The sequence below is a fragment of the Rhizoctonia solani genome, chromosome 7 (genome assembly GCF_016906535.1).
Source record: "Rhizoctonia solani chromosome 7, complete sequence".
Taxonomy (NCBI): Eukaryota; Fungi; Basidiomycota; class Agaricomycetes; order Cantharellales; family Ceratobasidiaceae; genus Rhizoctonia; species Rhizoctonia solani.
The window spans coordinates 1,693,377-1,706,449 of NC_057376.1; the positions used below are offsets into that span (position 1 = coordinate 1,693,377).

At 49.6% G+C, this 13,073-nt stretch overlaps 4 protein-coding genes across 4 annotated transcripts; 3 read left to right on the forward strand and 1 right to left on the reverse strand.

Annotated features, from left to right (window-relative positions):
• Positions 1 to 203: 203 nt before the first annotated feature.
• Positions 204 to 1,511, forward strand: RhiXN_06712 (uncharacterized protein; the record flags this gene model as incomplete). The annotated part of the gene is made up of 4 exons (XM_043326528.1): positions 204 to 361; positions 421 to 1,015; positions 1,098 to 1,439; positions 1,497 to 1,511. The coding sequence occupies 4 exons, from the start codon at positions 204 to 206 to the stop codon at positions 1,509 to 1,511; spliced, it is 1,110 nt and encodes a 369-aa protein (XP_043181960.1).
• A 3,691-nt stretch (positions 1,512 to 5,202) lies between these two features.
• Positions 5,203 to 9,555, forward strand: RhiXN_06713 (snRNA-activating protein of 50 kDa MW carboxy-terminal protein; the record flags this gene model as incomplete). Its single annotated transcript, XM_043326529.1, has 13 exons — positions 5,203 to 5,720; positions 5,983 to 6,141; positions 6,294 to 6,439; positions 6,512 to 6,569; positions 6,623 to 6,692; positions 6,766 to 7,124; positions 7,187 to 7,408; positions 7,479 to 7,581; positions 8,216 to 8,516; positions 8,582 to 8,628; positions 8,676 to 9,025; positions 9,085 to 9,235; positions 9,286 to 9,555. 13 exons carry the CDS (start codon positions 5,203 to 5,205, stop codon positions 9,553 to 9,555), a joined length of 2,754 nt encoding a protein of 917 aa, XP_043181961.1.
• A 135-nt stretch (positions 9,556 to 9,690) lies between these two features.
• On the reverse strand, positions 9,691 to 12,200 carry RhiXN_06714 (metallo-beta-lactamase superfamily protein; the record flags this gene model as incomplete). The annotated part of the gene is made up of 9 exons (XM_043326530.1): positions 9,691 to 10,021; positions 10,091 to 10,155; positions 10,224 to 10,751; positions 10,804 to 10,829; positions 10,888 to 11,003; positions 11,415 to 11,770; positions 11,823 to 11,901; positions 11,954 to 12,051; positions 12,105 to 12,200. The coding sequence occupies 9 exons, from the start codon at positions 12,198 to 12,200 to the stop codon at positions 9,691 to 9,693; spliced, it is 1,695 nt and encodes a 564-aa protein (XP_043181962.1).
• A 318-nt stretch (positions 12,201 to 12,518) lies between these two features.
• On the forward strand, positions 12,519 to 12,818 carry RhiXN_06715 (uncharacterized protein; the record flags this gene model as incomplete). Its single annotated transcript, XM_043326531.1, has 1 exon — positions 12,519 to 12,818. The coding sequence occupies one exon, from the start codon at positions 12,519 to 12,521 to the stop codon at positions 12,816 to 12,818; it is 300 nt and encodes a 99-aa protein (XP_043181963.1).
• Between the last annotated feature and the right edge of the window lie 255 nt (positions 12,819 to 13,073).

The window sequence follows — 13,073 nt, forward strand, 5'->3', positions numbered from 1 at the left end:
AGGACAAAGCGGGCCAAACGTAGCGACGGCGCATTCTGGAGCCCTCTGTGAAATTCATGGCGAGTTGCTAGACGCCCTGATAGTCTCTCCCCAACTCGTCCCGGTCGACGATCCGTTTTCTTCTCCCCCTCGCCCTTCCCTCCTTCTCTTTTTTCTCTTTTCTTTTTCTCTTCAACCTCGTCCCGCCGGAGCAGGCCTCCAATATGCGTGCGCTTTTCTTTATTTTTGCTGTTCTTGCCATCGTCTTGGGCGTTGTAGACGCTCGCGAGAATCGAGTTGCTCGTCTGAAACGACAACTACTTGCTCGCCAAACCCCGTTCAGTGGGCCTACTACTGTTACTACTACACGCTCTGCTGAAACGTGGGTATTTTATTGGGGTTACGGAGCGTGTGTGCGTGTGTATGCTGACAGCCACTTAGATTTGCCGGGACCGTCGTCGAAACGTGCACTATTACTCTTACACCGGTCATTGAGAATGGACAGAATCTGGTTAGGGAGGAAAGGAACTGCAAAGCAGAGCTTATTCGTTCGTCCTCGACGTTACCGGCCGTAACGACTGTACCTGCGTCATCCGTTCTGGCCCCAAGTGCGCCGCCCGCCCAGAGCGCATCGACGACAAGCACGGTTGTTGTAACGCAAATCGCGAGTGGAGGTGTAACTCGCCCTGTCAGCACTACGAGCACAGTAGTAGTCACCGTCACTGCCTCGTCTTCCTCCGTTACCACTTCCGGCGCTTCTACCTCGTCTGTTGCTTCCACATCTGTCGCATCCACATCTGCAGCTGTCTCGACCAGTTCTGCAGTTGTCAGCTCTGCTGTTTCGACCAGTGCAGCACCCACTTCCACCTCGGTCTCTACCAGCGCGGCGGTTTCAACCTCTGCTGCTGCTGTTACCTCTTCGGCTGTTACATCCTCCGCCGTTGCTACCTCGACCTCTGCAGCGGTAACCTCCTCTGTGCCCCAAGCAACCAGCTCGGCTGTCTCCTCATCCGCAGGCGGACCAGCCAAAGAAATCGTGAGTAACGCCCAAAAACTCAAATTCTACCACCTTCCAAAAATAAACATATATTAATCTCTAACCTTATCCCTGAAAACAGGGTACCGAAACCAAATCCGGTTCTTCTCTCCCTCCTGCCTCGACAACTGCATCTGTTTCCGCATCGGCAGCACCAGATCAAGCTCCATCGGCTACCACTCCTCTTGCCGTCAGCACTACCCCAACGCCCGCTCAGGCTGAATCCTCCCCCTCGACTACTCAGTTCACGCTTCCTGGAAAGAAACTCGAGGTCTTGCCGATCGGGTTGGGTGTGTTTGCCGGTATCTCCGTCATTGCGTTGATTGTGGTCGGTCTTGTCACGTACGAGCGTACCAAGTATCGCAAGGCGTTCAGGCAACGCAAGTTGGCTGAACAGGGTGCTGGTATGGGATACAGTGGCATGGTGAGATCTGTCCTCAATCTCAATCTCCTCGGTTACTAATTATAATTATATCTGCAGAGTCAACGAGTCTAAACGACTTGTACCCGGAACACAGATAAAGGAGTAACCGCAATGGTCAGGGACTATCAAAGAGAGGAAAGCGGTAGAAAGATCGAGAGTGGTCGTTTGTGTCACAATACGTGCGTTGCCTCCCCCCCCCCCCCCAACCCAGTGTTTCCCCCGTCTTTTAGTAGTCTGTCTTTTACCTCCAATCCGATGGCTTGTTTGACACAAGGAACTTTTCTCATTCTTTTTTGTTGACCTTTTTTTGTTCAACTTTTTTTTTAGTCTGGTTACTACTTTTTTCTTGTTTTGGATCACGCCCCCCTCCTCCATCATCCCGATATAACTACTCTAGACTAGATGTCCTTGGCATCTCGTTCTACCAGTACCGCCTAGCACTGTAGACGAGTGAATTGACGCACGTATTCACTAATATCTCTTTGGACGCACGTATTATTTATTCAAGTTTCTATTGCTATTTAACTCCTTGAACCTGGCCCACATGGGCACCCGAACCGACTGAAACGTCATATTTGGTAGATGAGAATTATTTAGGAGATACTGTGGAGCCTGACACAAGGATCCCTATACTGGTAGGAGCGACAAAGCCTTCAGCAAGCCCGAAACACCTGCAGTACATCTGGAGTACTTGCGAGTGAAACTGACTTTGTGTTCCCTTTAGCGTGGCTCCGTTGATGGCCCTAGCCACTCATCGCGTAAGTTTAAATGTTGTCAAGAAAGACTTCGAAAGCCCAGCCCCGCAAATTGGAACTACATCAGCAACTTGACTCGTGTGTAAGTATTCTTTTAGGCTTATCTAGTAAGTTCACCCTGCTCTCAACCCAAATATCAAACAGAGGGCTTATATTAGGTTCAACCCCAACCCAAGTTTCGAGGGGAAAGACCTATAAAAACCGGGATCACGGATTAAATCCTGCCCGCGCGAGTCGCGTTAATACATGTTACGCCAAGTCTAGCTCCCCTCCCCTCAAAGTTCGATAAGGAAATTGACAAGAGTGGTTAGATATTACAGCAAGGAATTTTCGAGACACGATATGGACAGGAGTGATGTGCCTGTACCCGGAAATTAAATAGAAGATAAGCATGATATGACCGACCCACGAACGGGCTTTAGTGTGAAGGTGAGTCATTTGTGGCCATGGGGTTCGTGTGTAGGAATGTTCCGGGTACGCATGGACGCCGGAGGGGAGAGAGGGAGGTACATTCGAGTCTGTGTGTTGGTTTAGGAGATGACAAAGTAGAGGAAGGAGAAGTGGGGGAAGAATGAGAATTTTAATTTAAGGAATAACTGGGGAAAGTCGCCTCCCCGAACCGGAGAGCTCGGGGTCGGCCTCTTCCTCGCCCTCGCCCTCATAAAATCACAAAGATACCGGGGACTCAATATATCTTTTCTTCCCTGTGGCACAGTGCACTGAATTTTACCCCTGGCACTTCTTGATGGGTTTGCGTTGAAACGTCACTTTATGGGGAGTACATGCGTGCGTAATCGTCTATATAAGCTTGCGCATACACGGTCTTACGAGTTCCGCTCGGTTGAAAAGCCCCATACCTCTTTCAAGAATCGAGGTCGTTCAGATCGAAGGATGGATGTGCATCATGGCCATCGATTCATAGCAGATCAGCGATGCATATAGGCACACCAGTAGATAGTATCGCTCCCAGTCGTCCCAAAATAGCATCCCAGACAAGATCACAATAAGAGCGCCCAACGTGAATGATCCTGAGACATTTTTGAGCCGACGGCTTGACTCGGCTTGCGCTTAGGTGCTTGGGGCTTCGCTAGTCTCAAACTAATGGTTCAGCACCATATACCATGTTCGAATCCAGACCAGAACAGTGGCCTCCACGTGAGTTTTTGTTTTCGGGAACCTAACAAAGCTCTCGTCTGGTAAAGTTTGTCCCATTTGGATGTACTAGAACATACCCATGGATTCGCTTCGACGCAAGATGCTTAGCCACGCAATGTAAGGAGCGATCCTTGTGAAGATGCTTGGGTTGTCGCTAACGTTCGGGCATGTGTCCAACCGGGCCCGAAACCCCCATCGTGCTTTAGTTTTAACCGCTGTATCTCGGTCGACGTTTTCGACCAAACTTGAGGTTCAGTGTCGATTTGGAAGGTGTAGACATTCTGAAGTCCCGATCCCATGTCATCTCTTTAGGCATTTCGGTAAGTTCCGTATAAAAAACGTTGCCTTTGGTCAAAAGTTTGCATATAACTTGGAGACATAAGTTTCAGTGTACACAGGTAATCTCGCATCTCCGGTTCCATGAACGTTTCGCGAGTGATTCGGCGCTCAGTTTGACGAGAATAGCACTCGATCTCTGGAATGTTCAGGCGGGCTCGGTCAGCGTAGGATGTCAAGATAGTAGCTGGGAATGTGTGAGCATATACTTAATTTGAGGATCTCACCGAGAGGCCACGGGTTAGTTATGTAAGGATAAGGCGCACCCACACAAACACTAATACCATAAATAATTAAGTGAGAAGTTCTCAATGACATAAATAAATCTGCGATGTGCCAAGAGTCTATCCGATTCCGGTGAGTTAGACCTACCTTTTGGGTATTTGTTTTCCCGGTTTTGGATCATTTAGGAGATTGGGTTAGGTTTATACGCTTTTGACGTGGTGGCCGCTACTTGAGAACAATACCCCTGACTGACTCTAATAATTCATGAGCTTGGTGATCTGACTTTGGCTCGTTCCTAAATTTTGATTGGCTAGTCGTAAGTCAAAATAACCTTTTCTCCGAAGTTGTAGCAATACGATATCACAATCTTGCTAATGGATTACATTGGGATGAAAGTCGTGTTTTCCACGCATACAATCCGAAGCCGTCGTTCTTGCTCGGCGTCCTGCCCACACTCAACCAAGTCCCTTGATAACACCCAGGCACTCAGCTGCACCGGGGCCCGTCCCATCAGACTACCCATACGTTTGGTACGTAAGGTCGTCCTACGTGGAAGACGACCAACCAAGCCGGTGGCCAAACCCCACAATGCGAATTTTGGACCATCTGATTTCATTATGAGAAAGCCATGGATGATCGTAAGTAAGATCCTGCCTGCCGATATTCACGAACCCTTGCATATCCATCGGTTTTAAGAACCCTGTCCCACCCGATGAGCTTCAGCGGGCCGCTGCTCCCGTCTCGAAAGAGCAAACGACAAAACTTGGCTCTACAGATGCAGAGTGGACCGTGCCCGGGCCGGTCGATGGTTTTGTCGATCACTGCAAATGTAATTTGACTTGATTGGGTCGATTGGAAAGTGTTTGTGGGTGGCGTGAGGAGCAGACTTTGCCACCACCACGTTCTCGTTTTGGCTTGGCGTTGGCGACCTCTATTTCGTCCTAGTGTTCGGTGTTGGTATAGGAGTTTTGTCGGGTCGCTCGGGACATAGCTTTATCACGTTGGCTGGGGATTTAAAACCCTTCGTCTTGCTCATCACTAACGTTCACCTAGTCGCGGCCGTCTCCAAGTACAGCGAAAAGAACTTTGAAACTTGCTATCGCCCGAATTTTTCGCGTGGGATTCCTCGAGATATTGCACAAAGTTAGCGCGACTATCGAACCATAAAATCTTGTCGGATCTCTACCTCGCCTTCAAAGTGAACGTAGCAACCAACTCTCTGGGTTTCGTCGTCAACCACATAGGGTAACCAAAGTGGAAGTGGGCCGAATACTTGAAGAGAGCCTCCAACTATGGACACAGACGTGCATACCGGGATATGCGTGGATACGGGAGCTGGACAAGGAAATGATGAATCAGCCGCCATGAACGCATCAGAGATACCTATCTCAGGTGGACAATCAAATATTCCTTACGTCCCAGAACTCCCGAATCTAACGTCAGTCGTTACGAGTGACTTCAATGCGCAAATACCCATGAGTTTGTTCGACCAAACTGCCCTAGTATCATCCGATTCCTTGGGCCTGTTGGGCAGCGACCCCCTACTCTTCCCAAAAACGATTCCCCCTGGCTCAGTTCCCACTCGCCGAATGCAATGGATGCCTGACTTTACCTTCGGACCTGCCTCTGAGCCGATTGATATACCAGGATTTCTTTCCAGCGTTCAGGAAGCCTTGGGAATGGAACAGAACTTGCAGCAGACAGGGGGCGATTTTCGTAATTGGGTGCGTCCCGAACATGTGGCTGGTTGGAGGGAACTGCAATCTTTGGGATTGGAGGAAAGAAGATGTTACAAGAGGCATGTAGGTCCGTGAGTGTTCTATTATTTTCTCGTAAGCATCTGTTATGTTAGGGGTTATGTATATCTCATTTGATGGGACGGTTTTGTGAGTTTGGTTGTTTGAAGGGGTGCATTGGATAAGCGCTTCAGTATCGAGCGATGATCATGTCTAGTGGCTGGAATATTTGGTTGGAATCGTACTGGTTTTCCTTTAATTTCTCCCTGAATCTTTCTATCGAACCAACTGACATCAACACTGCATCATGCCACATGGTCGAACCACCCTATTCAGTGTGTCGGACCTCCTGACCTCTCTAACAGACATAACCTCGGATCCGGCACGACTCAATCTTATCAAAGAGGTTCACAACCAGTCTGCTTTAGCTGCGCTCGGGCATACTGCAGAGAGCATCAGTTACCTCCCGAGAAGCGTGATCGCAAAAGAAAAATAGTGAGAAAAGTGGTGTCAAGGGTGGAGATGACCCCAGCAACGAAGCACGTAGAGGCCAACAGTGTGATGGTATCAGCGGAGGCACGCAAGCAGAGTATCACGGGGTCCAGGCAATGAAATAGGGGTCCCCGGTGCTGATGTTCGGGGAGTAGCCGGAGGCGCGAACGTGGGCACATCTCCATCTACAATGATATCCGAGGCTGCACCTGGGCCTGCGTCCGCACCCATAACTGCCAATTCAAGAGGCGGACGAAATCGGAAGGGAAAGCGCGAGCAGATGCCGGAGAAACAGTTTCTGGTGAGTGGATTTGATCATGTTTCTCCCTCATCTTGGTCACTGGTGATCAAACTCTGTCGGGGTACTGCGTAGACCCCGCGCTTCTTGAGCTCGGAGATATGCTCGGAGGGCTCAAGTTGCATTCATGGCGGTAAATTTTAGCATTTGTGGCCAGTTGGTCATTACTCACATGCGTACATGTAGGCTAACTGATTCGGCGAAACATTACATACGAAAGCCTCGATCGAGCGATGTCAACGTACTTACAGAAGTTGTAAGTTCGTCTTCTAGGCTCAGCTATGGGCCCAAGTTGGGAATAACAGTTTATTGTCTTTATTTTATTCCAGAGACCGTCCGCCATACCGTTTCTGCTGCCCGAGGCTCTGGTTTATGAACGTCAGGAGTATTCATCCCCGAGTGATATGAGCTTGCAGGGACCATCTCCCCAAAGATCTGCGCACGCACTCATCGAGCTGTCGATTCTCACTCCAGCTCCACATCCCCCGCATACACCCCGTCATACTCTGTCACTTGCATTACTAAATAGCCAGAGCTTGGAAGATATTAGCGAGGGACTCGTATGTGCCAATCGGTGGATTCCTCGGAGTATTAACGACAGTGGAGTGCCTTCTGGCGCATGTATTGTTATTGAAGGAACCATTTATGGTGACGGGGAGGGCGATGCATATGGAAAAGATTACGCAGAGTGAGTATAGTACCACGTCCTCCTTCGGAGCGATTCTTGACTGCGCTTACCCGAACTCCCAGCAAAGTTACCGAATATCTGGCCGCCCTGAAAGCTCAGGTCAATACTCCGACCGGTTTAGGCAAGAAAAAAAGAGATGCCATCGTGGTTCTCGATGAACAACTCAAAATCGGAATGCCAATGCTCAGTACACGACTTGATTCCATCCGATGGAAACTCCATAAGCCATACTGGTTCATGCACGATGGCGGTTGTATTCACTGGGTCGTGGTATCCTCGATCAGGTTAGAGTTGAACCCCACCCCAAGACATACATCTACGCGTGATTGACGATCACTTCTGAAACATTTTTAGTGTTCTACACCCGCACGACCCACAACTCCCAACCCCTGAGAAGTCTTCGAATTGGCCCTATACAACCGCGCTCTCACCTCTTCCGCATCGCGCACTATGCCGCGTATGTTCTCGCGTGCCTGCAGTTCTGGCGGTCTCGGGTGATTCCCGCCTAAGTGAGAGCCCGAGTTTAGTATGTGATGGTTGTTGGGCTTTGTTGGGGCCACCAAAAGTTGGACGAGATTATTCAGAGGGAAAAGACGAGTTGACTATATTGGCATTAGTGAGCCCAGATGGGCTTTAAAGGCACATATTTCAATATATACAGGCACTATACGTATATCATGTCGCATATACGCATAATATTACTGGATCCGCATGGAACTTGTGCCTTTATGCCAATTCGACCCGATCACATTACTTCTGTTTCTCCGGATTTTAGCCCTTACGGGGATAACGCCACTTCTAATGGTACCCAATCGGAGAATCTAGCCGACTTTCTCCTTCCCGACACAATCAACCACCATTGCATCCAAAAAGTGTCATAATTATAAAGTCGAGGCGGGATGAATCCATCGTGAGTGCTCACACTTTGTCTTCACGCCCGAGCGATGTCACCAAGCGAAACAACCCCTCCACGTCTCCCCAGAATTCCACAGCTGGGGTTCGGCCATGACCTTGTAAGCGCAAAACTTAGTGACACGTACATTCCCCGGCGACCTCACTGACGATGTTTTCTGTCGTGTGCCGGTCTCTAGAGCACACATGGTAACCTACACCACCCACCGTCTCACTCCTGGCATAGCCCCACCTGGTCACAACCGCATATTGACCATTCTCAAGCCGCCGGTTGCCCACCGGAGCATATTATCACCGTTTACATGGAGGATATGCGCGACGACAGCCAGAACGTTGAGCCGACCATGGCTGAAATCCCTATGCCCGTCCGTATAGACCCGGCTTCTAACGCTTGGTGCATTGCCGGTAACGACCTCGCTGTTCGCCTGCAGCAAACTCCGAGTCGAATTGACGGCGATGCGAAATTATGTACCATGCGAGGTCGCTATAAACACTGTTTCGCCCGGATCGCGAGTAGCGAGGTTGAACGGTACTGGATCCCGTAGAGTTAAAACTCGCACAGGACAAGAGCTTGGAGATTACAATCGAGCCTGTGAGCCGAGTCCCTCTCTGAATTACAATTATACTGACCATTTACAGAACCTCGCTCCATCGACACGACCTGCGTCCTTGCCCCCCGCCGAACGACTCCTCGAGCTTGGGAAGAGAGGAACTGAAACCCGCCCGGGGCATCAAAGCCTCCCTACGGCTAAGAGGCCAACCACGGACTCGACCCCTTCATCTCCACCCACTCAGTCCACGACACCCCCTCCCACGCCAGGTCCATCACGGACCAATGACATTCACATGTGGCGGGTGCCAGATTTATCCGGGTCCAGTGCGTCGACCTCAAGTTGTGCTAGCCCCCAGATCCAGGCCGAGCTCCCTCAGGTTCACGTTAACGTTCTGGCCAAGCCAAATCAACCAAGCCAAAAGAATCAAAACCTGAGGTTAATGCCGCTATCATCGGCTGGCTGCGGCATCAGTTTAACCTGCAGGACCCTCAAAGTTACAACTCGTTTCTCCAGAGCAAAGGAAAATCTTTGCCGATCGAGGACCTTCTCCGTGGATACCGATACGTAGCGAGACTGATAGCCCAGTATAACGATACCCGCACACCAAGTGGTCTTGAAGGAGCTCCAGATCGCAAGATATCCAAGGTAGGCTCAGGCGATAAACCCGAAGAGCCCCGTTAACCTTGTAATCACAGGCAAACATTTTTGCCGCTCTGGGTCGACAGACGAGCTGGGGGTCCGATACCGAGACGACACTGGCGTTGTATGAGCTGTACGGCCCTGGTAAAGAAAGAGAAGACCCTAGAATAGTCGCTATCATGAACGGCAAGTGTACCGGCTCTAAGGAGGGATCCGTTGGTTTCCTCCACACCTTGAAGGAAGTCGACAGAGAATTTTCCAGCAAGCATAGTGGTGGATCAAATCAGTGCTTACGACGGTCGTCGGACGCATCAAGTTCGCGGTAACTTCCCATGCGGGGCCCCTCGCCTATATTTACTATATACCCAGTTATGTATCCCGCTATCTCGGTATTGTGTTTTAGCTTGTAACTATACACATGTGTGTTTGTACAATATGTCGTGAATTATCAGATGACCAGCTCAATCGTGTATGCGTGCCCCCATCAAACGTTCGTCTGCCTGTGAGTCGATACCTTTGAACTCAACGCTTATTCCCGAGCCGGCGGGTACGCAGGCATCACCGAGCGCTTGAGCCAGGGCGACCTTCGCATTAAACCCGGTGCAATGCATTGGTAAAACATACGAGGGAGTCGGAATAAGTCGTTCAGAGATGAAGTCGACTGTCGGGCCCACACGGTCTTGAAGCTCGGGTCCGGCTAAATGGAAACCACCAACAATCGCGTGTATAGGCCGCTCTGGAAATGCAGTGGTCGCGGCATGTATCACGTTGCATATACCTGCATGTGAACAGCTAACGTCGGATTAATGTGAATAAATTCGGACCATCCAACTCAGAAAACAACCCAAAAGAGGTACTCACGCGCTCAGGATCACCAGTCCTTTCCCAAGTACATCAATGGCAACGTATCTCTCGTCCATGATATCCTGCATTTCGAGTGTGCCCCTTTCAATACTCCGAGTTTCAGCCCTATTCTGGGTTACAGTGAACTTACTTCTTCCGGCACCCATTCACCCCGAGTCTCGTCGGAGGCTGTAGAATGGAATTCACGCCATCGGACACCACCGAGCAGGCCAGTTTCGAAGCTTGTTACCCGTGGAATCTCACCACTGACCCATACACTATTCCCCGCGACTAGATGCCCTTCCAAATGAGTCTCTACCACTCCCCCGGCAGCAAGAACATCAGAATGTGTTGGGTCCTCGGGAAGCCGACAAATAACCTTTCCGGTAGGTGGTGGTGCAATGCCTCGAGCAATGGGTCGGTCTGGATGGAGATCAACAACGGGCGGAGAATCTGTGCTTGAATCGCCTGATCCATCTTGCTTCTTCGCCCGAGCGAGGGCAATTTGCTCAAGAGCCGCAACAATACCACCCGAATGATCACGATGCCAGTGGGAGAGTACGATACGTTCTATCGACTCTGTTGGGGTTTGCAAGGCCGCGAGATTCCTCGTGATACTTTTGGGTTCAGGGCCGGTGTCGAAGAGCACTCGGTGAATCCCGTTCCCTGCTTCGGTTGTCTTAGCGAAAAGTCATCAATTTGTCCGAATAGTCCATAGTAGACGGCGTTACAATCAAGATTGATAACCCATGTGCACCTATGAAACAAGGCAACGGTTAGAGTGTAGTCCATATGACTTGAGTTATCACACTAACCACAGCAATAGTTGTCAAGGTCGACGAAAGGAACTTGCGTTCGCGCGTCGTACGGAGGGTCATGTGTTAGATGATGCTTTATTTCATGAGTAAAGCCTGGAGGCAGTTTGGTCATCCTAGATTACAAGTCAGCGCCTCTCCAATCACGCAACGGTATACTTGCCATTCAATACTATTGTCTACAATGATATCCAACGTTAATTTATCGACCTTTACCATAGATGTGCTAGCCATTGTGGTGGTTCTTAATGTCAGGGCAATGAAAAAGGTTAGGTGACCCAACAAGCATGACGTAACCCACGTAGGCGATTCGACCACGTTAGGAAAGTCACGCAGATTATTGAATAAAGTCGATGTGAATACAGGGTATAGCCAAATATAGGAGAACGCACAACTCATCCGAGGTAATGCCATATGAGCCAAAAGCAGAAGAAGGTAAATACCGCTCCAACTACAAATATTATGGTATCTTGTGTCCTGGTGGATATGCGTGAGTTGAAGCCAAGCGAGAAGTTGATTGTACTCACGTTCGCTTCTCAATCCAGCCTATTACATCCCTACTCAATCCCAAGGTGTTGGCGGCGTCCAAAAGCCTACGTTGGGTTCCCTTGAGCATGTTCCGCTGATCCACCAAGTTGTCCAAAACTTCACGGCCCTGTGCGATGAATGCATCTAGCTGATTCTCCGTCGAATCAATAAACGAGTGTTCTCGCAGAGCGTGATCTTCTCGCAGGTTGTATGTTGGCTGTGCTGATGCAGCAAAGGGATTTTCAGAGTGTTCTCCCGTGTTTGATGGATTGTTAGTGTTGAACCGTTGCCGTGGTATAGATGAACCAGCTTGGTTCGCATCACCCAAGAGATCGTCCCTGTTGGCTTTTGCTTTCTACTGACGGATAAGGATAGTTTTCGGTGGATGAAAACTAGCCTTGACATACCGCGTTGGCAACCTGATTCTTCACTCGGTCAAACTCCGCACGTAATTCTGTAGCATCAGCGCGAAACTTGGATACCCGCCTAGAGGAAACTCGATTGTATGTTATTGAGACCCTGTGCACGACGCACTTACATGAATGCTTTCTCTTGCTTCGCCTTGATCATCTCCTTTTTGGCCATTGTCTCATAGTCATCAATTGTTCTGTTGAAGCCTGCCAAAGAGGTAGATATCTGGCCTGACAATCGTGAATAACTCGACAGATAAATCTAAGAAGTGCACATACCTTGTAATCTGGAGAAGCATCCCCAGAGCGTAGCTTTTCCAAGTCGCCATTAATAGAAGCAGTCTGCCTGAGCCCGAGCGTATACAAGGAATTCATGATCACGTTTCAGCTCGCAAATATCTTTAATATTGGTAGCTCGTAATAGTCGCCGAAACAATAAGTCTTAGAGTCAGGCAAGATTAATGCAAACCTCTGGGGATCGTCAATCTAGGAAAGAATATATAATAGCTGGTAACACGTGTTCGGATTGAAGAAGCCCATAACCCACGTGACTGATATTGCACTTGTCCGCACTATGACGAAAAAGTGGCGCTTGAGCCATTCTCGATCACGGGCGAAGCTGTGCCACCGCGTCCAAGTTGGTGCTCCTCAACACCGGTTGGTGTTCGAACAACCACAACCCCCCACTCCGCAATGCCAGACTATACCTTTCCTCCCGCCCCGTCTTCAGACCACCTGGAGTTGAGACGGCCACCCTCTTCACCTGGCCAAATTCCTGAGCCTGCTCCTCCTATTGCACATGGCTCGGCATATATGGATATACTTAACATCCAACAAGCCAGGAGATCACCCCCAGGCCGGGATCCGTATTACCACCCAATCGCAAGGGCATACGCCTACCATGGAGCAAAGATCCCCGCCCACAAGACGGTATTGCCAGCGGATTGGCCACCACCATCGGATTTGGAGCAGCAGCTGCCCCAGGCGATGTAGTCGAGAACTTCAAACCTGTTAACGACATCAATTGGTCTCCAAAGAAATAACGTTCGGTTTTGGTGAGTCTGTCTATCACCCCACACGAGTGACACTTATCCATTTTGATCACTTAGCCCCATAACTTATTCGTTGGCTATTGCATTACCTCACTTTCGCTTCATATCAAGCATATGTCACATCTTGCTTACATTGTCTCCTACAATCCCCAGCAAGAAACCCGCTCTTGTCTAGGGCCTTGGTCTTCATCTTGCT